We start from the raw sequence: 22,122 nt of genomic DNA on the forward strand, positions 1-22,122 counted from the left end.
ACTCAGTTTGCTAGGCGTATTTTCAAAGGAACGTTAGCCATCATACACGACCAGGTACACCTCTAAGCAAGCAAAAACAGCTGTAACAAATTTATGCAGTAACCCTTTGTCACTTGGAAACATTTCTATCTTGAAAAAATAAATAAATTACGCACAATGTGCAGTAGAGAAATAGAGAGATACCTGATGTAACGATGTTAGTCTGGCTGATCACTTTGCATGCTACTCCAGGTGTTGGGTGATAATTATGATATAGGCAGTGATCATAGGTGTATAGAATCCGCAATTACCATATAGACTCATGTAAGGGCCTCATTTGTTTCTCTCAATTTTGAGGAGGTACGGCGCTTACACGGGACCGAACGTTCTGTCAAAATTGCGCAAACACCGGATTGCACCAGAGGTCAACGCACAGCTCTCGCCGTCTAGTAGCGACACGTGGGAGTACGCAGCGCGCCAAAATTCGCTGATTCACCGAGCGCAATCGCTTCTCTGTTGGGCATTTCTTTTTAATTTTGGGCTACCAAGTTAGGGGTGCAGTCCTTACACGAGTCTATACGGTAAGCAGAACCCGCAAGCTGTTAAGGCTACAATTCGAAATTGCACTCTTGTCAAGCAAGTTGTGTGGTGTCATTGACTGTTGAGGTAAAGGAACACTTAATTTGCCTTTCATTTATAATTAATATCCGATTACAACATTACATAATATCTTGACCGGAGAAATTGTTCTCTGGCTAAACTGCTGTCAAGTTATTTCTTATGCATCCTGCTGCTGCTACTTTAACCCGAGCTTGGCGGAATTAAGCAACGATCGCATCTCTGTGCTCGTTTCGTCATAACTGCCGGGAAAAAATTTTTTCTCGACCTTTAACGTGTTTTACCAGAAATAAAAAAAAAATCTAAACAAAAGCAGGAACAACGTTTAAGTTACACTTACTGCCCAAAATATGTTACTAAGACCTTGTATTTCAACAAACTAGTATATGAAATACCTAATAACGCGAATCGGGATCAATTTGAAATATGTGGAGCTTCGTTTCGAGCTGGTTTGCTGGAATGGATTCGCCGAGTTTCACGGAACAGTGTCGCTGGATTGTCGCCAGTTAGTTCTATCCAACCACACTTACGGTTTCACGTCCAGGAACGTAGAGCTGGGCGGTTCAAAACAGAACAACCTTCTGAAAATCAGCTGATTCTAAAGGTGACACCACTATTTTCGCAAAATTTCCACACGCAGGGACCGCCACAACGTCTCAAAATGCGCGCAGCTCCGTAGAATGCATAGCGCCTCGGATCACTCCGTATACCTACGTACGTATAATAGAGCGAAAGGATGGGGCCAAGCTACCGCGCCAGTGGCGGATGCCATGGCGACCGCCGAGGCCGTCAAAATGACATCGCGCATTTCCTAACGGGGCTTTTTTGCGTCAGCTGTTCACGTATTAGTTTTCATGCAAATCTGTTTGAGGAGAATCCGATCACGCAAGCCACTTCGCACTTTTCCCGCACAGATAAAATGATCTGTCGAAGATTCGTATACGAAAGCGGTCGAAACGAGTGCGAGGGCATACTCGAGGTGGATGCAAAGCACATCACCGATGCCAGCGACTATGCCTGCCAGTAAGCAGACTGAGAAGCAGCTAGTGAAAGCGGTTTCATGACACAAGTCGACCGCCCCGCAATAAGACGCTATTTTCTTTCATCTAGGTTACTTCGGTCGTACGTCGAATGCATCAGAGCAGTTATGAAGTTGACACATTGCCCCCAGAAAGAGTACTTCCTCGAGAAAGAGGAAGATCGCATCAGGGAAAATATCGAGCAGTTTAATGTTTCTTGCAGTGATGTCATAGGTAAGAGCGTGCCTTTGCATAGGACATCTTGGCCGGGTGAACCACATGCGCCTGCGCGCGGTGAGTTCGCCTTAGTCGCGAATCAAGTGCGAATAACAATACAAAGGCGGATGTTGACAGGTATACGCATTGGGCACATCATCGGTATGCACATTATGCGTTATGGCTGCCCCAGGATGTCTTTCTTTTTGGATGTGCTACACACTGACGTGCGGGGCTTAGACAGAGCAATCATTCCAGTTCTATACTTGTTCTGAAGGCGTGCAGCAGTCGGCACAACCCGCTGTTTCTTCCTGCTATTGATCTCGTGATTAAAATATCCGCGCGGCCTGCAGGGTGCTGTTGAAAGAGAACGCGACCCTATGTGCACCGGACACGGTATGTCTGGTGCATGAGCAGCCTTAGTCAAAAGAAAGGAAGCTGCGGCTCGAATGATCGTATTGAGCTCGGGAACGTCTGTTGCATCCACTTTGCTCGGAGCAGCTGAAAGCACGGCGATCTCTCGTCCTTACTTTCCAAAGGTTTTTGCGCCAGGAGGTTCCACAAACACGACACGGCGCAGTCGGGACTCAGCCGCACTCGTGTTGCTAGTGGCTTCGGTTCTTTTGACGAAGGCTTTCAATAAATGTCCATCTCCCTTTTGAATATAAACCATGCCTTTAGCGAAGGGTATACAGTAAGGAGGCGCTTACACCACATGCATGCAATGGCTCACTATGGCTTCGGATGACTAAAGCTGCGGTACATTACGGAAATACCTCAAAACAAATTTTGTTGGCTCGTCCTTGTACTTAGGAGTGCTCAGCAGAGCAGTCCTTCTAGATCGTTTCGAGTTACAGGACTCCTCTCTTTCCAGATCACATCGTGTACGCGCCACAAATGGGTGATCAGTCGGCTTGCCACAAGCGCTCGGCGCTCCGCAAATTCTTTCTGTGTGGCTTAGCGTTCCACTATGTCACAGAAAAGAATGACAGCAGGATCAGCGAAGACCGAAGACTACTGTGCCAGTAAGGACTTCCTTTTTGACTGGTGAAGGCAGGCACATAGCTCTGGGCACGCACGCACCACAGATATGTGTCTGTCAATGCAATTGCTCATTGCTCCGCAGGCCTTAAATGCGGTGACTAGTAGCGTCCACTCTATCACCTGTTTATTAGAGACAAAAATAGTTGAATGGAATGCTGCTTATATCGATGCCTTTTTAAAGCCATGTGCTGAAGCGTCAAATTGTCTTGCAAAGCCCTTAGTGCACGTATCGCATGATGATGGCTGATGATGGACAACGATGAAAGCGACAAAACTTATGCGTGTGGACTCAAACATGGTGACAGCACAACTGGTTGGCAGAAACCGAGCGATGGCGGCAACATGGTTTAGTGAAAAGCTTGCTCACTGAGGCACCGGGGAACAAAGCTAATCGAAGCCATAGGCGGTGAAGATAAAAACCTTTGAATGCCACGACAGTGTTCTTCGTGATTTGCTCTTTTCTATTGTTTAACCTTTTCTAACCACGCTGACTCCTTTTGAGAGCTTGTGAGGACTTTGAATATAATAATAATAATAATAATAATAATAATAATAATAATAATAATAATAATAATAATAATAATAATAATAATAATAATAATAATAATAATAATAATAATAATAATAATAATAATAATAATAATAATAATAATAATAATAATAATAATAATAATAATAATAATACAGTTAGTATTATTTAAATTATTTAAATCTGGGGTTATTTAACGTGCACCCAATGCACAGTAGACGGGCGTTTTTAAATTTCGCCCCCATTTAAAACCAAAGCCACCACAGCACCACGGTGGGTGATGATAATAATTCAAGGTTTCCTTGATCAAGGGGAAGAAGTGACGCTAAATATAGTGCACAGCAAGCAATTGACACCCACGTTTTCAGGACTGCTCTAGAAGCCACGTATTGACGTGTTTCGTTTCACCAATAAAAAATTAGCAGGACATCACAAATTATACAATTAGCAGATAACAAAAATACTGTAGGATTCATCAGGTGGTTATCAAAAGACAAAGTTGGCTGTGTACGCACAAATTTCCCTTTATTTATTAAAACCTGGCGCACGTTAATTGGGACACCCAGTATACACACGTTCCACATCCTTCAAACGAGATTTAGTGAGCGCACATAGGGCAAACAGTGAGCGCACATAGGACTGTTGCCACAACGGGATGCGAAGCTAAACCTGGTTCAGTACCGTCTTCAAGCACAACTGCAGCTACTCGGCTTCCGTCCGTTTAACTGGCTTTGGAGGCATCTAGGTTTCAATGACGTGTAAAGAATGTCTACGACTGAAAGCATTTTTTTTTTGTATAACTGCAAAACCGGTCGAACGCAAGGTGAAAGCCCAGTCGATTACCCTTTCTGCTTGATGCATTTTAGAATCGAACATTGATACATGTTCATGCTCACTGGGTTGCATAGTGCTCGCAATTGCAGCGAAATTCCGCTGCAATTAGACAGACGACTCACTTAGCACTTGCAGCGACTCCTGGATTATCTCTGAACAGTGGAGCAGGACATGTGAGGAGATTTTAGGAACCAGCGAATCGTAGCGCGGACAGGGAACAAGGACGCCAGAAGTCACAAAAGAACACAAACACGTAGACCTACCTGCGCGCATTCTTTTGCGCCTTCTGTGTTATTGTGCTATTGTGACATCGTGCTACTCTGTTACTTCTTCTTAGGGCCGTGCACGAATATCAGAAATGCACATCCATGGCACTTTCTTCAACGGATTGCTTCATGGACGAGGCACTACGTAAACATGTCTCCTACTTCTCAAGCGGAGCTCTAGAAGACCAAGGAGTGGCTTGCAGTTCGGACGGCATGCCCAAGGCTCAGCGTTCACAAATTTCAAGTGAGTGTTATAGCTACGTTCGCTCTAATTGCCGTGATAATGGTAAGATATTTTATAGAAAGAAGTGTGCACGAAGCGTACATGCAGCGAAAACGGCATGGCAAATTACCCTGCAAAGCATAATACAAAGAAAATTTGAAGTTGCGACTAATATAATAGGAAAATAACTTCGGTCTCTCTTAACCTAATTTCACTGAGGTAGAAAAAAAGAAAGCTCAGACCACGGGACCTCCGCGGCGCGGGGAAGTTGGTTCCAGATGATAACCGTAAGCACGGAAAAAGGATGACTTCATGAGAGCGAGAGCTCGCGCTTGCCTTTGTCGAGCATGTGGTATTGACAATGAGAAATATCTGTGGGAGGTACAAGTCATACAGTCTCATACTAAATTATAATTAATATAGGCGCGTCACTGGTGCAGCCTTTAATCCAGCGTGGTAATGATAGGCAGTAAGGATTTATCTAAACTTCATTCTTCCGGTCTACTTTCTACTTCTCTTTCCGATCTACTTTTTACAATATTCTTTCTTATTTTAACCTAAAACTGCTCTCTCAAATTTGCTGTATGCCAATCGTTAGCCTCGTTTACGCTCAAATTTTTACCATCGCATTGATTTAGAACATCACAAATGATTGTTTGAAATCTCTATAATAGACATATATAGTTTATGCTCGCCAAGATCTAGTGGTGCATACACCCAGAAGTACAGAGCCTTATTTATGTAGCGAAAGTTGCATCAGAGAATTAATTAGATGTCATTGTAAAACACTCCACTACCCTTAATAACGTTGTGCGACCAGCACGCAACAACCTGATGCAATCAATCAATCAATCAATCAATCAATCAATCAGTCAATCAATCAATCAATCATATTTGTTTATAAAGTGCCCAGGAACAACCTCAATGGTCTTGGTGCTAATAATAATAATAATAATAATAATAATAATAATAATAATAATAATAATAATAATAATAATCCATTAATTGACAGAGGGAGGAACAGAGGTCGCTTATTCGAGAGGGGAATGCAGTGTGGCGTGAACAGGCACTCACTTGATGGCGCGGCAGGCCACTGGACTGCACCACTTTCGAGATATTAATTTTCAATGTATCCGACGAAATGCATTGGCGTTCCAGTTACTTTTCTTAAGAAAACACTGTTTTATTAATTGAAGCACAAAAGTAACTGAAACACCTATGCATTAAAAAAAATTATGGTGTTTTACGTGCCAAAACCACTTTCTGATTATGAGGCACGCCGTAGTGGGGGACTCCGGAAATTTTGGCCACCTGGGGTTCCTTAACGTGCACCTAGATCGAAGTACACAGGTGTTTTCGCATTTCGCCCCCATCGAAATGCGGCCACCGTGGCCGGGATTCGATCCTGCGACCTTGTGCTTAGCAGCCCAACACCATAGCCAATAAGCAACCATGGCGGGCAATGCATTTTGTCGGACACTTAGAAAATTAATATATCGAAACTAGTGCAATCCTGAGAATTCGTTCCAAGGGAATGCGCCTTGTGAACTCACCGGCTGTAATTCGCAGATTGAAATAGTGGCCGTAATTTTAATAATTGCAAAGTTAATAAACGTAATTGTCTTGATTATTTAATTAAGTATTTTGATTTCTCGTAGAAGTAATGGCGACCTGATTGAGTGATTTAGATCAAAGATTAGAATTGCGTTATCTGCCACAGGCAATTTTTTTTAAAATGTGGTGCAGCTAAAAGAAAAAAAAACACCCTGTATACTATAGTGTTATTACACGCGCCACTTGCGCTTTCGAAGAGAAAGTGGCATTAGAAGTGCACGGGTTGAATATCTGAGTTACAATCTTATTTATCAATAAAGCATTTAACTAGTTCGGTTTGATCATCAGCTGAATTTAATTTCTCTATGAAGGAAATTATAAGCATATAGCCTGATTTTGGCGCATGTTACGCACTCGGTTGCTTAATGCTCCGCTAAAATGTGCTGGGGCCAAGAAAAAGAAAGTAAAAGCTGAAGTATAGCGTATCCGGCGGATTGGGTGATCTCTGCTTTGTACAGAGGCGATCACTTGGATGTTCTTAACGGAGCGATTCAAGACACAGAGAATGTTAATTAACAGTGGATCTCAAACTTAGCGAAACCTTGCAGTTTATGGCGTAGTAAGACGCGAACCACTGTGAAGTAAGACCAGAACAGGATCCTATATACCCATTCTGTCCTGGTCTTACATCATTTCGCGTCGCATTACACCGCAGTAGGCATTGACACTAGCCCATCAACAAGCCCAGCAGTGTTACTGTCGTTCGGGGATCTTATTTAGAATAGTTTGCATGCATGCAGTTAACGTAACGCACTGCATAGGGGGTTCAGCATCCAGAAACAGCGCAAATAAGTATAATGGGCGGCCAACTCAGCAAAATTTTAAAGCTAAAGCGAAGTCTGGACGAGTGCTAGCGACATCGATGCCATTATGCGTGGTCGTCCGTGTGAGCACGGCTAACGACAGTCTTTACAGCTTATGTGGTGCTGAATAAATAGTGACACTGCGCTTCCTCCTATAGATTCGGTGACAAAGCGATTACATCAGTGTCTGGTGATAAATGTTATTCAAGGAAAATTGTTCTAAGCTTTCTGCCTGAACTTAATGCGAACTATCAAGCGTATTATCAGGGCCTATAAACACGAATGGACGACTACGCTAGCCAAGATGAGAGCGGAGACTCGCAAAAGCAATCGCGAACATGTTTCGGTTTCTCAGCCTGTGGTGGTGGACTTAAACTTGCAGGCAGCAAGCAACGTATGCTGCACGCACAGCAGAAGTGCGTGGGGCGAGCAGTCCTGTTCGACTTCTTCAAATGCGGTCTCGAGTTCAACAGGCTGGTGAAGCGGGCCAACCGCGGTGAAACCAAATTCAAGAGAGCCTATTCACGGAAGAAGGGCAAGCGAAGCTCCCGCAAGCGCCAGAAGCCCATTGTCGTCCCTCGAACAGCCTTCAGAAAGCCCCTGCTACGCGCGGACGGCCTGGTGCTATGCGAGTAAGTGCATTTGCGTCATTACCTTGTAGATATACGATAAAACACACCATGCTCTGTGCTCCACTGAGATGTAACGCCCAAATGTTCCACCGAGGTGTAAACAGAGTGGACGAGCGAGAGTGCTCCACTTTAAGCAAATGACCCCTCCCCCTCTTTCCAGCTTGTTCCCCTTTCTCTGTATTCATATCATGACAGAAATGAGGGAGTAAATGGTTAAGAACTGCTAAAACAGTACTCTGTCACTGGCTACTTCGGACGTAGGTGCATAAATTGGTGCACCATTTAAGGCTCATTCGCGCCGAAATTCGCATCACAGGGAGGCATGTTTCATTGCTTACGGTAAATAGGAGCTGAACAATTTGTTAGTCGCTCGGGTACTTTCATTCCTTGCTTTGGTTCAGCTACACCTCATACCAAACCAACAATCTCAAACTTTAATGCGAGGGCTACTTTGGAGGGCGTGACTACGTTGTGCGAGCGAATACATATAAGCAAAATTAAGTGTCGTGAAATTAGTTTTGTATGCAAATACCTGCGTTAAATGAAGACAGTGTGCGGGATACAGCGAATGATAGTGCTTGCAAGGTCATGCCGGAAAATTACGGTGGACTTAATGTAGGATTGTAGCCTCACTCGGCAAATGAAGGGAAAAGCAGATTGAGTGAAAGTCAGGAGCACTGCAGGGGCGCTATCACATAAAGCTATTCCAAACTTTTCTATTCCACTTCAGCAATAAGCGCTCCGCGATCGGTCAAAAACTTTTTTTGGACCACCCCCACTTCGCCAGTCTGTCACGCGACGTTACGAAAACCGCGATAGCTCCCAATCTGACATGACGTGTATACACTGATTATGCATGATTCTACCGAACAAAAGAAAAATTATTATTTCTGATTCAACACCTTTCCGCCATTAACCCTCTGCTATTGGTCAAAAGGTTTCAGGCGGCACCCATTTCACCTGTCTGTCACTCGATGTCACAAAACCGCGAAAACTCATTGCGTCAAAGTTACGTCTACGCGTTAAAGATGAATTAATATGCTGAACAAAGCAGCTTTTTTTTTAATAGCCGGAGACTGCCCCATTCCGAAAGGAATAAAAGATGGCTGTCGCCGATCGCTCAGGCACTGGATACTCGCACCTGTCGGAGAGCATGGGTTTATTTGCGTACAACAAAACTTTCTGCGTGGCCGTATAACGTTATCGAGCCCTTTCGACACGTATACGACCTCGCTCTGCCAACTCATCTTTGCTGAGGGTCCGTTTTAACGGCATTTTTAACCTTCCGTTGCATGCCGCCGCCACTTTCGACCAACCACCGCAAGCTAAGTAAGGGAAAGCGGACCAATCGCAGACGCCGGCACTACCCTCTTCATTCGGTTATCGATTTTCAGTGCACTGGCTCGGTCCCATTGAATCCCTGTCCGCTTGAGCACGCTCCTCACTTCTTGTCAGTCAATTAGATAAGACAAGCAGCTCAGTGTAGGCAATGTTATTCGTGTTTAAAGCAAACGAAAGTGACTTCCTGTGAACGAGGAGAGCGTTTGATTTGTCTGTTTAGACAACCCTTCGGGTCACCGCCCGATGCTTGCGTCGGCGGTTAAGCAAATTTGACGTCAGTAAATTGAAATAAAAATATATTGGAATAGTTTTACGTTATAGTGCCCCTGTAAGCATTCATATTGAGTTTCTGTTTGCTTTACTGCGCGCTCCAGACCATATCGTGTCTGGTAGGCGCGACTATTGTGCACAGACTGCCGACGCCTATTCAGCTTAGAGCTTTGTGACGTAAGTATATGGTCAGCTGAAACGTCCGGCAACCTGCGCTTTGTCGCGTTCCCAGTGATGTGCGGCACGGCTGGTGAAGCAGCTGCCCCCACAATACCAACAACGGACGTAGGGCCAGCCACCGCTTGAAAATGTCTATGCGATATTTTCATGAAAGGTTCCATGGGGCGAGCCATGCCTGGTGGACTGCGGAGTCATGCGGCTGCCGTAACCGAACTATGCTGAGGCACCCGCAGTGCACAAGTAGCACATTTTTATAGTCAAAGTTTCTAGGGTTCATTTTTGACAGTTTAGCGCCTTACCTGATGTGAACTGCAACGCGAAAGCACGACGAAAGAAAAGCTTTACCTACACAGCGTGTTCGCGTAACGTTACTTTCCTTGTAGGTTTCATTGTTGAATAGCTATGACACTTCACCCCTACCCCTAACCCTGCGTTTATTTCTTTTTTTTCTTCAATTGTTGGTACTCAAAATGCTAACAGTGGTACTGTGTTGTAGCAAAACATATTTTTTGCTAGTCACTTGAAGATCAATGAAAACAATAGGAGCGCTTTATTTGTCGGGCGTGAATGATTATTTAACTGTCGCACGGTCACGAAAACAATAAATTACGGAAGATCGGTGTGTACGCGATTTAATTCCTCAAATAACTTTATTTTTTGCAGGATCATAGCGAAGTTCAACGCATGCACTCATGAACTGGAGCAGCGGCACGAATGTAATATAAGAGACCACGCAGAACTTACGGGCAATATGAAGTTCGTGAGAAACTCCTTGATCGCAACACTAGGAATGTTGGAATGCACCGCAGTAACCGGTTTGAGCGGTACAACCACCCCTCGTGGAGGTGGGGGTGGTGGGGGCGGTGCAGGTGGTGGGGGTGGTGGGGGTGGTGGTGGTCGGCAAACGGACACTTACACGGGAACCTTCACTACGCCAACTGGTAAGATTCCCATTCCCCTCCTTCTCTTTCTCTCTAAACTTTGATCCATCCAGATGTTAACATTTTCCCTTGATTCATGACAACGCACACTTTCAAGCACCAGCTCCCAGTCTGAACAGAAGTATTGCCTGTTTCAGGCATTCCACCGAATTGTCAGTACATGGAATTTGTGCGCCGCTACTCCTACTGCGCCGTAGCTTTCTATGCCGACTTAGAAGGAAGAGGAATCACCATAACCAACAAGGATGTATGCAAGTAAGTCTTCGTTTGTTCCGTGTGCAATGGAAATGCCACTGATACTTATTATTGGAAGATTACAAAAAGAGATCGAGCACGAACGTGAGTGCGTGCCACAATATTTCCGCCCACCCATGACGCTGATACACGAACGACATTTCTGGGATAGTTCTAGCTCTTCCATATCGCTGTTTCAGTCATATTGGTGATAGGTGTACTGCACCCTTGCTCCTATTGCATCCTGTCGGCTGGGAAAATCTACAATACGTTCGTATGCATTTTTGGAAACGGTAATATTGTATAACTAAAAAAGCCGCGGGCGAAATATAAATCGACAATTTTCGTCGCAGCCGCGAGCCAAAGATGCGCTGCGGTGAACGCAGCCCCGGTTTGCGACAGCAGTCTTAGCGATATGTGTACACGAGAATCAACCTGGAACTCCCAGCTAAGCTCTTACCACGTCACTACCTGGTGGCGTAAATGTACGCTGTAGGCGACCTTCTTTCCAGCTACGAGTTTGAGCTATCAGTATGGGAATCTTACAAGTGTGGCGCACAAAGCCCCTATTAACGACTCTATCGAAAGGACGATGAGCAAAACGTGAACAAGGTGAATGCAGGAGCCAACGTTTCGACAAGTTTCTTCTTCTTGAAGAAGACAAGTCCACTTGTCGAAACGTTGGCTCCTGCATTCACCTTGTTCACGTTTTGCTCATCGTCTTGAATTGCCATCTCCCGCATTCCCCGTCTTTTCTATCGAAAGGAGTGAGACAGCCGTTCAGACGCGCTTGACGTTGCGCGGTAATGTACTGTCATATCAAAGTTCGGCATTTTCTTTTAATTTTAAGATTTCAAATCGATGGCACCCATCTACGGGCACTGAAACTTAAGTGACTTTCAGATAGTCTTCAGTCGAGAACAATGGCTCGCATGTAGTTGCGTGCCATCTCAAACTCGCAACGACGAGAGGACGACTGCTTTGGGAAGGAGCCGTTCTTTCATCATTGCAAGAGCGCTGGATGATTTTTTTAAAAGAAATTCGTTCGCAAGAGGTGGTTCGTAAGAACCCAAAGTGGCTTCAGTTATGGATAGTGTGCATCCTGGCCACTGTACAAGAACGAAAGAAAATTACACAGGATGCCACAATCCCTTTGAAGTCGCCGTTCTCTGACGCCTTTCTTGCCCTCTGCGTTGCACGCAGGAAAAGCGCCCTCACTGTAGAAAAAAGAGATAAGTAAAACAAAACACAACATTGATAAAGATTTGCACATGGTTGCCAGATCTTGCAGTTAGGGCCCCGTTTCAAGAGCGAATTAACGCTAGGATAGGTTTACACGCACATAATTTGCAAAAAAAATAAATAAAGGAAAGGAAACCACTACTCGGCCGCAGCATCAGCAGGTCGTACCTACTCTGCAGGTGCGTGCCTGCTACAGGCGCGTGGCTCGTGTTATCTGATAACAATCACACTACCCCGTAGGACCATACGTGTAAAGCGACCACTGAAACTATCCCAACAGCTCAGACAGCCGCGTGCCGCCTTCCGAAACAGTACCGGCGCGCGCAGCTGCTCTTCATAGCAGATCTCGAACGGGTTTCACCCCGGTCGCGGGAAAGGTGCTCGCACGGCAGCGATGCTCCAGCCTCAATTAATACTAAGTGCCCCAATCACTCTATTCATAATGATGTACATACATCTTAATCAGTGGTTTTACCGCGTGCTCGGCTCTTAAGTTATCATGACCTTTACGGAGCTAGCAGCATTCATGTTTCAAAACAATAGCGGCTAGAGAGGACATAGTTCTATTGTCGACGACCCAATTTTTATTTGCTGAGGTGTAAATTTAACCCCGGGTTACACGTGTTCTAGCAAACGAGCCCAGGTGTACATTATTTAAGCACGATGGTGGTACGAGGTCGTCTAGGGGGCATCATCTGCGACAATTGCCGTAAGTGTTCGCTCTGACATCACGCGGGTTGCGACGCTCCCCGTTTACGCTGACCCTAGAGGGACGTTTGATTTGAATATTATAACAGTGCTAACACATGCAACCACAAAACACCAAGGACGAGACAGAAGCGTTTCTTTTGTGGTTGCATGCGTTAGCGCTGTTATAATTTTCAAATTAAGTATGCACCAACTCGCCCAGATAGAAGTTTTAATGATTAGAGGGACACTAAAGAGAAAAAAATTATTTCACCTGTTTCAGTAAACTGACCTTATTAAACACCAAATACACTATACTCTTACCACTAGAAGAGGCTTAGCGCACCAGAAAAGGCGCCAAAATGGAAGACGGGTGGCGACGCCACCGTCAAGTTTCCGCACCAGCTCGCCGTTACTTCGTGGATCGTGACGGCGTCTACTATAGGGCTTATGTTCTACAGAAGCCAGCCATTGAACGTGGCGAATTTTGGGAACATTTACTGAGCCAACATCCGGTCTAAATAAGAAAAGATACCTCGAAATTCGTGACGTCACACTGACGCTGTGGTTTCCGCGCAAAATTTAAAAAAACATTACCCTCTGTTATCAGCAGACCTATTACCAACCTATTATACTGAAGTTGATAAATAGTTTTCAAATAAGACGTCGTCAGTCTAAAGTGATTTAGTGTTTCTTTTTAGCGTCTCTTTAAATAAGGTGCGGTAAAAGAAAGTGTTATCACGGCGCACAGAAATTTGCAGCTCTACATCGAGCACCACAACAAGACAAAGGAGAGAAAAGGGTTTTAGAAGCGCACAGTACAATAAAACGATTGCTCTTTCGAGGCGATAAGCATTAAAACACGCCGAACCAAAGTTTCTTCTTTCTTTCTTTCTTTTTCCCGGCGGAAGCTACAATATGGTACCCTGGAGACCCGTAGTTCAAGGCCTAGTTTTGTAACTAGAATAATCCAAGAACTCTGGGCCCGTATTCGCAACAGATGTTACGCTAGAATTCTCCGTAGGAAAATATTTCAAGCAATCCAGGCGCTGGACATCAAATTAACGATGGCAACAGGCCAGCGTCAAAGAGTACTTGCGTACGAAAAACTTTGCGGATTTATATGACTGTGGTCCTATAGCGTCTCAGGAAAGTGTCGCACCGGTGGCAACAGACGATTTTAATAGTGTTATGGCCAATGGCATACGATGCTACCCAGGGTAGCAGCAAGGAGGAGGAGCTCACTGCATGCTTAATTTTCTTATCGCTGTAGAGCTCCTGGATTGTTTCTAGGGGGCAAGAGAAGAGGGGGCGGAAGGCGGGCCCCCTGGGTCCCACATCTGGATTTGCCATTTATTACGTTCGTCGTCGACGCACGCAAAACTGCTCCGACCGCGCCGCACGCATGTCCCGAAGAAGGGCTTTTAGTAGAGGCATCGCTTAACCATGGCTAACGCTAAATGCTTTGGCTCAATAAAAAGCAGTTGGCGCGTAATGCAAAAGATAGCGTGCGTATACGTAAGCCGATATGCTTCCCAATGCCTACTTTAGATCTGCTACTTAAACTAATAAAGCGAACAAGGCCTGTGAGCCACATATGGTCAGACCGAAGTGCAAATCAGCCGTTTCAATTCGGGGTATGCATGCAGCACGACGCAGAGCTACCGTTCTATGTCACATCTTCTAGACCTATCTGCTCAACTTGGCTTCGAACTGCCACGTCACGCGGAGGCACGTAATTTTTTTCAGATTCCATTTTTACCAGATTGTGACGCTTAGGCTTGCCAAAGACGATGGCCAATTACAACGATGTAAGAGATACCAGTAAACGTGAGCTTTGGCCACCACGTGTCTATATTGTTTTCCTTCCATTTTGTCGGGTGCTAAGCATCCGGTCGCAACGGGCTCCCGCTATCAGTGTTCTTTATTAGTTTCTAACAATTCAGAACAAATTGCCATACCGAACCAGATTTTGTTAAACACGTCTGCACTCTCTTATACAAAGTAAGCGACCACGGCAAAATAGCAGCCTCCGATGGTTTGAACAATGGCAAAGCGCAGTCTTCAGTCAACCCCTTTGAGTGTCTCAGCCTTATATGCACGGCGGCAGAAACAAGTGCTATGTTGCCACTGCGGTACATGAGCGGCACTAACTGAACTCGCCGCCTAACGTCGCTTCAGAGGTGCTGTGACCTTCCTTGACTTGAAAAAAGTCGTAGTTGGCCCGAAAGGCGAAGCATTGATAGCGATAGCAAAATATATAAGAAAGAAAGAAAGAAGGTAAGAAAGAAAGATCACTACACAAGTAAGTAGGCAAACATGATCGGATCGCCTTCGATTATCGGGAACTCTAGCTGTCACAACGCTAGCGTGATGAAGCGCGCAAACAGACGGGAGCGAACATTTCTGTTGCATCTCGCAGTCTCCGAAACTTGAGATTACACGAACCAAAGGCACTAGGCGCGCGGAAAGACAGCTCAGATGCAGCCACCAGCCATCTCGCCTATCTCAGCCGCGCTGCTGAGCACGAGGTCGCGGAATCGAATCCCGGCCACGGCGGCCGCATTTCGATGGGGGCGAAATGCGAAAACACCCGTGTGCTTAGATTTACGTGCACGTTAAAGAACCCCAGGTGGTCAAAATTACCGGAGTCCTTCACTGCGGCGTGCCTCATAATCAGAAAGTGGTTTTGGCACGTAAAACCCCAAATATTATTATTATTATTATCTCAGCCGCGCGCCATGCGCCGCCACGGATCGCATTATCGGCGCGGCATATGATAAAAGTGGAAAATGAAATTAAGCGTCTTAAAATACGGGCCAGCGTTATCGCAGTGACTCGGCCAAGGGCGCTTTACGCGCATCGGCACACGTCTCCCGGATGGGCGGCGTACGGCGTTTCTGCATCGACATGCCGGACTTCAGGTTCATCCAGTTAGACAGTCAATTCCCTGTGAACTATGTGACTGACCCCTTGACGCGACACCATCACGCGCAGTGATAACTGCCAGACGAAATATGCCGCAAATTCATATTGCCACCCCCAGGGCTTTAACTTGCGGGAAGCAGTCCTTGCTCCCTACGGCTTCCCCACAACGCAGCGGCCGCTCACCCAGCACTTCTAGGGATGGCTCGTGCATTCTGCGGCTTCCTCGTTGGAGAGGAAGATTGAGGAGGGGGGGTGTATTTACGTGATTTTTTTTTATTTGCGGTGTATTTGCATTGTGGGATGGGGAGCTGGACGAAGTTGACGTTGCGGCACGCGAGAGAAGATCCGCACAACTCGGCAGCCGCGCTAGCAGCGCGCAGACTAGCAGTCGGTTCCACTCGAACAGCCGTTTATACATACATGGGACACAGTTCACCTCACGCCTTCCCGCTTACCCCTAATCAACAGCAGACGCCTCCGCGTCAAACGCGGCCGCCTGATGGGGAGCCACTTTAACCAAGTTGCAGCCTCGATACTTGGGATACTAAGAAATATCAACTGGGATGAAGTGACTGCAAGAAGATATAGCGTGTCGCGGTATGATTAAGAGTTGTAGATGGCAACGAGAGTGTCACTTCGTGTGTCCGCGGTGGCAATACGGCGTGTCTTTACATTGCTTTCACGCTAATCGCATTAACGTCGACATTCATCGTGAGATGGGTTCTGTTGGATTTTTTTTGTCGCTTTATTGTCACCTAAATATGTGTGCGTGTATTTTTCTGGAAATAAGCCATTGCTGTGAATTGAAACTTGCAGTAAAAAACTTGATTCTCACAGGGCTAGATCAGGCGCTGCGCGCAATAGTCTCAACATCGCTGCTTGTCCGCAGGCACTAGCCGTCTTCATAATAAACAGAAAACTGTATGGTTGTCTGTTTTTGCGAAGATTGAGAACGGAAGTGTATTTCGAACAGTGCGTTTATGGAGCGCGGGATCTCTTCACCCCTAAATACTTCGTTTAGCGCAAAACAACGGACTCAAGAAAAGGCGACAGGACAAGGCGCTACTCTCAACTCAACGCTACTCAACGAGTTGAGAGTAGCGCCTTGTCCTGTCGCCTTTTCTTGTGTCCGTTGTTTTGCGCTAAACGAAGTATTTATGGATCCGCACCAACTAGCCCGCCAACACATTGTGCTGAACTATCTTCACCCCATCGTACGACGGAGGTGCTGCTACTTATTTCATAGGATTATGGGTTGAACGAGAATCTTCTACGATTTCATAACAATGCCAATATTTTCCTTCCAGTTACGTGAATGAGTTCTTGGAGTGTGAACGAATAGCCTTGGCTGATACTGGATGTCAGTCAGCGTCAAATGCGTTGCTTGCGGATGTCCATTACTTCACGGATGTCCTGTTGAAGAAGTATAAACACACATGCCAGCTGACTACCCGGTTTTCACGTAAGCTGTCCCGTATATATCGCTGCATCCTGTAGCTGCAATCGAGTTTTCACCTGCATCACTTCTATCACTTGCACTACTGCGCTATATATCAACTTCTTAGTCACAATATATGAAGCTTAAACGAGCCCTGCAATATTTTGCCCCTTGTGGAACGTCCTTTCAGTTGAAAAAAAAGCATGGCTTCAGAAATATCTGCAAGACGTATACGTGACGTACAATAGTCGTAGTCGCCTTCGATCTCTCCGTTGTGCTCCCAGTACTTGCTGTGCGTGCACACGGGAGGCGCTGCAGACCGCAGCACCTGGTGTTCCGCCCAGTGCGCGTCCCTGTGACGCGGCGTTTCATTGATAACGGGAACTGACACTACTTCGGGTTTCAGGGGTGACTACTGGTTAAACAAGGGAGTTCTCGGTCTGCTTAAGTCGAAATGTTACATATTGTGCGGGGAGTTACTTCAGGCAGTAACGCAAAACGAGTGTGAGGAAACAGTTGGTCAGCTACAATTTTCTGAGCTGACAACAGCGCCGTATCACACCGTGTAGCAAGTGGTGGAAGTAAATTGTAGCTGGGCACGTTGCGCTTTTGAAACGCCTCCTTTCACAGCTGATCGAGGCACAAATGTGCTGCTTCAGATCTATACGCCTCAGATGAAAGCATAACTGCACATTTACGTGACTGCGCAGCGACGCGCTCGAATGCAGGATCACTTGGATCATGTTCACTCGAACATGGATCACTTAGCTCCATGTTCTCGCTAAGGGCCACGGACTCAGTGTGGCTCTATGCATCAACAGGCACCGACGTAGGTGCGCGTCCGTTATTATTTGAAATAACCCATTTTCGTGCGAACCCCCGAGTGGCTGGCGCTGTGAACACACACTGCCGCAGATGCACGCAGCCCGGCGTTTCCCGGCGCTTCGATGCTGCACTTCACCTTTGCAACCAATGAATACACAAGTGGATCGTAATTTTGTAGTCATTTTTAGCACAGCGGCTGTTGAAGCGCATTTCATTCAACTGCATAAGAACTGCGACAAGACGATCGCTGCGCGCGTCGACGAACGACAAACCAACACTTCGGCCTGCGTTCAGATGATTCCAGGTGCTTGCATAGAGACACGAATGCACACTAGAGCACGCAAATTGAAGCGAGGTGGTCAACGAAGTTTTGGTGGTCACGCAGTCTTGCAATGCGGAAAGGGCACCGTTAGTCGAAGAGGCGATAATTTCTGAAGATTGGAAAGTACTTATTGCACTTTTAGAAGCCGCGCTCTTTTCTACCTTTTTATAGGGGTGCTCAAACAGGGAAAATTACGAATCAACTCGTATACAAACATCCGAGAAAAACGACCACAATACAGTGAATGGAATATAGAATGTAATATCGAACATGCTCTCCTTTTTAAATCAACAGAATACATTAAGTTAGCTCAAATTCAATATGATATATATATATATATATATATATATATATATATGTATATGTATATATATATATATATACGCCTTCACGTTGTGCCGAGATCCTCGCCCCTAAATAGAACATTAGCTGACTGAATACCAAATCTGGTCATGCACATCTCGCTATATATAATATATATATATATATATATATATATATATATATATATATATATATATATATATATATATATATATATATATATATATATATATATATAAGTTCGCGCGGATTCCCTATGATAAAATAAAACAGGCTCAGGTAGCTTTCAAAGTTAAACTACCAGTAATTTTATTAAAACGCGATGCTAGCTACGCAAAACCTACTTGCACAGGTGGTAACGCATGACCAGCAAAAGCTTCTTGACAAACTTTTTTGCTTAGCACGATTATGGTATGTTTATATTTGAAAGATGAAGACAGTCGTACTTGAAGACAACTTCACTTTGATTCTGCTAGGGTGATTCTGTTGCGAGATATTCATGACCACGTTTGGTATTCAGTCAGCTAATGTTCTATTTAGGGGCGAGGATCTCGGCACAACGTTGAGCGATCATGAACGTGAGGGAAAGGGAAAAGTCACTCGTCGCTTGCTTTCGCCTGCCGATAGCAAGAGTGCAGCTTCTATTCGTGTAGTTCAGCTTGAAAGCGAAATTCCATACCCAGTAAACTACGCAAGAAGGGGGGCTTGATGCCGCGCCAACATCCATGCTCCTGAATGACAAAGTTACTGTTAGTTTAACTTTGGATATCCTGTATACCGACAAATGCATATAATTCCGTTTTCAGTCACACGTGCAAACAACTGACGCGCTCGTAAATGACAGACAACTGCTTTGAATTTAACTAGCACCATGACAGTGACAGTAACGAAACAATGAAACATGTTACCAGGTGCAGCTGGCGATTGCTGAAATATGTGTTATATTGGAGCACCTGCCATCCATTGTTTTAAAGGGTTGCAAAAACATGGCGAGACTGGCCAAATAATAAGTTGGAAAGAATTTGTATAAGTATACACTGCCGAAAGTGAGCCATGTTTATTATATCTCAGAATTATTGAGCAGGAGTTAACTTTTCTGCGTGTTGACTCAGGACCTGGTGCCACTGTGAAACAACAGAAGATGTATCCTGTAGGAGGATCATTCGGAACAGTCCTCACGTCCATTGTTCTGTCTCCATCGTGACTGCAATAAGTGTTTTTACCTCTTATACTGGATGTCCCAGTTAACTTGGACCAAGATTTCATATGAACCCAAGAGCTGGTAGAGAAATCATACCTGCTGCATAGTAGCCGTAATCGTGTGTACATACAGCCAGTATTTTTTTCATCACGAAGTATTTAATTAATTGCGTTTAATTAGTGAACTTTTTAAATATTGCTTGAATCGCAAAAATCTATATTATAAAATTGTAGGGCACCTCAGATAACCTCCGAATCAAGCATTTGTTTCGTGCTCAAGCCGGGATACCGTGACGGCGCCCTTGGGACTAATTTGGGCACTCATCTTGTTCTGTAGATAGATGCGCCCGGAATGTATGTTACTTTTGTTCCCTTTTGTAATAGAAGCAAACCTTGCGCAGGCTATGTCCATCTAATGTGTTTTGGCGGATCTGTACGGCCAGCATATGCTGTTGTCGATTACGTAAATTATTTTTTCTTTGCGCGTCACCAAACGTAAACGCATTACGTACGTAAAGAAATAGCATCGTCCTCACTGCGCATGCTTCGAACGTTATTGGGTTTCTGTGGTTTGCGTGCGCTATGATAACGTACATTATTTTGCGAGTTTAACGTTCGTAATGCTTACGGACGCTAATAAATAGCGTTGTCAAACATGGCTGCACCCATGGCTTCCGCTTCAGCGTCAACTGTGGTGATGGATACGCTCTCACTGGCGTTGATCGCCAGTACCTTTTGTAATGAGCTTTCGCTTTCTCTAAACTCACCTGAAAAGTTAGTTATGAGCGCATAGCGCATACATTTTTTTGAGGTCATTCGGCGATTCTGGCACCCGTAGGCCTAACGAGACGCGGCCACATAGCAACAGCAGGATGGTTGCTAATGGATCGTCTTGGCTTGGATACGTTTGGCACGAGGCACCAGACGGCGCCCTGTTTTATAACGTCCTACTTATGTCTCCGTTTCTGTACGCTAAACTAAAAGACTTGGAAAGGACGAGCACCGTATCGTCTCGCAAAGGTGCTTACGTTTAACGTACGTAAGGCGACAGACGCTATTGTAAAACTGTCTAATAACGGGAGATCTCAACGGTACCACGTCAGTGGCCTGCTCTTCAAGAAGACAGTCATGCCCTTCACGAATTATCTGAAGGCTAAAATGATCCTGGCTCTGGGGGCGGCGCATGGCGACAAGAGGAAGGCAGCCAAGCTATATTTCGAATGTGGCATTGGGGAGGACGCCCTAGTCCGTCAACAATACTTAGAACGTACGAAGTCCTTTGCGAGAGAAGTAGCGTCACAAGAAAGCGACACAGGACTGCGACGGTGTAGTTCAAGAAGCGGAAACGGATGTTTTGGCTTTCTTTGCTGCTAACCCTCTCGGTAGTGTGCGCGTCGCCAGTGCGGAGGCCGGAAGCTCAAGGTCATCAGTGTGGAGGATTTAAAAAAAAATGTTATATGCACCCGTACCATGTACATCTTCATCAAAAACTTGAAGACAGATTTTGAAAAAAGACTTGACTTTGCCAATTGGATTTTCACAATGTGTGAAGAAGAACCAGCCTTTCTGACTCTCAGCACAATGCGTTGGCGGGCTAGTTGGTGCGAATCCATAATTACTTTGTTTAGCGCAAAACAACGGACACAAGAAAGACGACAGGACAAGGCGCTCTTACTCTCACTCACATGCTTTGGACGGATGAGGCTAATTTCTGCAGAAACGCGCAAGTTAATCTTCACAACGCGCACTACTGGAATGATTGGAATACCCACAGGCTGGCACAAACACGACACCAATGCCATTGGTAATTTAATGTGTGGTGCGATATTTTTGATGGCAGCATCATCGGACCCATCTTTTTTGACAATACACTAACGACGCAACGCTACGTCAACGACATCTTCGAGGACCCCGTCAACGACATTTCTGCAACATTCCATTTGCGCCCCTTCGGAACATCTGGTTTCAACACGATGGTGCTCCTGCGCATAGTAGTTAGTCTCTAGCGTGACTCAAGCTTTTTCCTGTACAGACCTGTACCCTGGCCTGCAAGGTCGCCGGACATGACACCGCTGGTGTTCTTCTTGTAAGGCTACGTGAAAGATCGCGTGTATAGCAGCGAAGCTACCACACCGGACGCCCTGAAGGCAAAAATAAGCAGAGTCTGCCGCGAGATTGCAACGTCGTCGGTCAAAGCTGCAACAGCACAAGAGTTGGAAAGGAGCAAGTATTGTATTGGTTTAGATGGTGACCTGTTTGAGCACGTGCTATAAGTGGCAGTGGAAAATAACCACTGAGAACTGGTGTAAAACGTGAATGTTAAACGCACCTCCATGATTTCGCCCTGTTCTCACATAAAAAAGCTTGCGACAAAGATAGAAATAGGTAAAAGACTGATTCGTTTTGCCTCTTT

General features: G+C 45.3%; 1 protein-coding gene across 1 annotated transcript in view; it reads left to right on the plus strand.

Annotated features, from left to right (window-relative positions):
* The window catches only part of LOC142563825 (uncharacterized), a 99,072-nt gene that overhangs the window by 20,829 nt on the left and 56,121 nt on the right, over nucleotides 1-22,122 (plus strand). Inside the window, exons 5-10 of the mRNA XM_075674510.1 lie at nucleotides 2,707-2,857; nucleotides 4,577-4,749; nucleotides 7,528-7,777; nucleotides 10,232-10,509; nucleotides 10,647-10,764; nucleotides 16,908-17,062. Coding sequence (XP_075530625.1) covers nucleotides 2,707-2,857; nucleotides 4,577-4,749; nucleotides 7,528-7,777; nucleotides 10,232-10,509; nucleotides 10,647-10,764; nucleotides 16,908-17,062 — 1,125 coding nt within the window. The remainder of the gene's footprint in view (nucleotides 1-2,706; nucleotides 2,858-4,576; nucleotides 4,750-7,527; nucleotides 7,778-10,231; nucleotides 10,510-10,646; nucleotides 10,765-16,907; nucleotides 17,063-22,122) is intronic.

The sequence above is a fragment of the Dermacentor variabilis genome, chromosome 1 (assembly GCF_050947875.1).
Source record: "Dermacentor variabilis isolate Ectoservices chromosome 1, ASM5094787v1, whole genome shotgun sequence".
NCBI classification, from domain to species: domain Eukaryota; kingdom Metazoa; phylum Arthropoda; class Arachnida; order Ixodida; family Ixodidae; genus Dermacentor; species Dermacentor variabilis.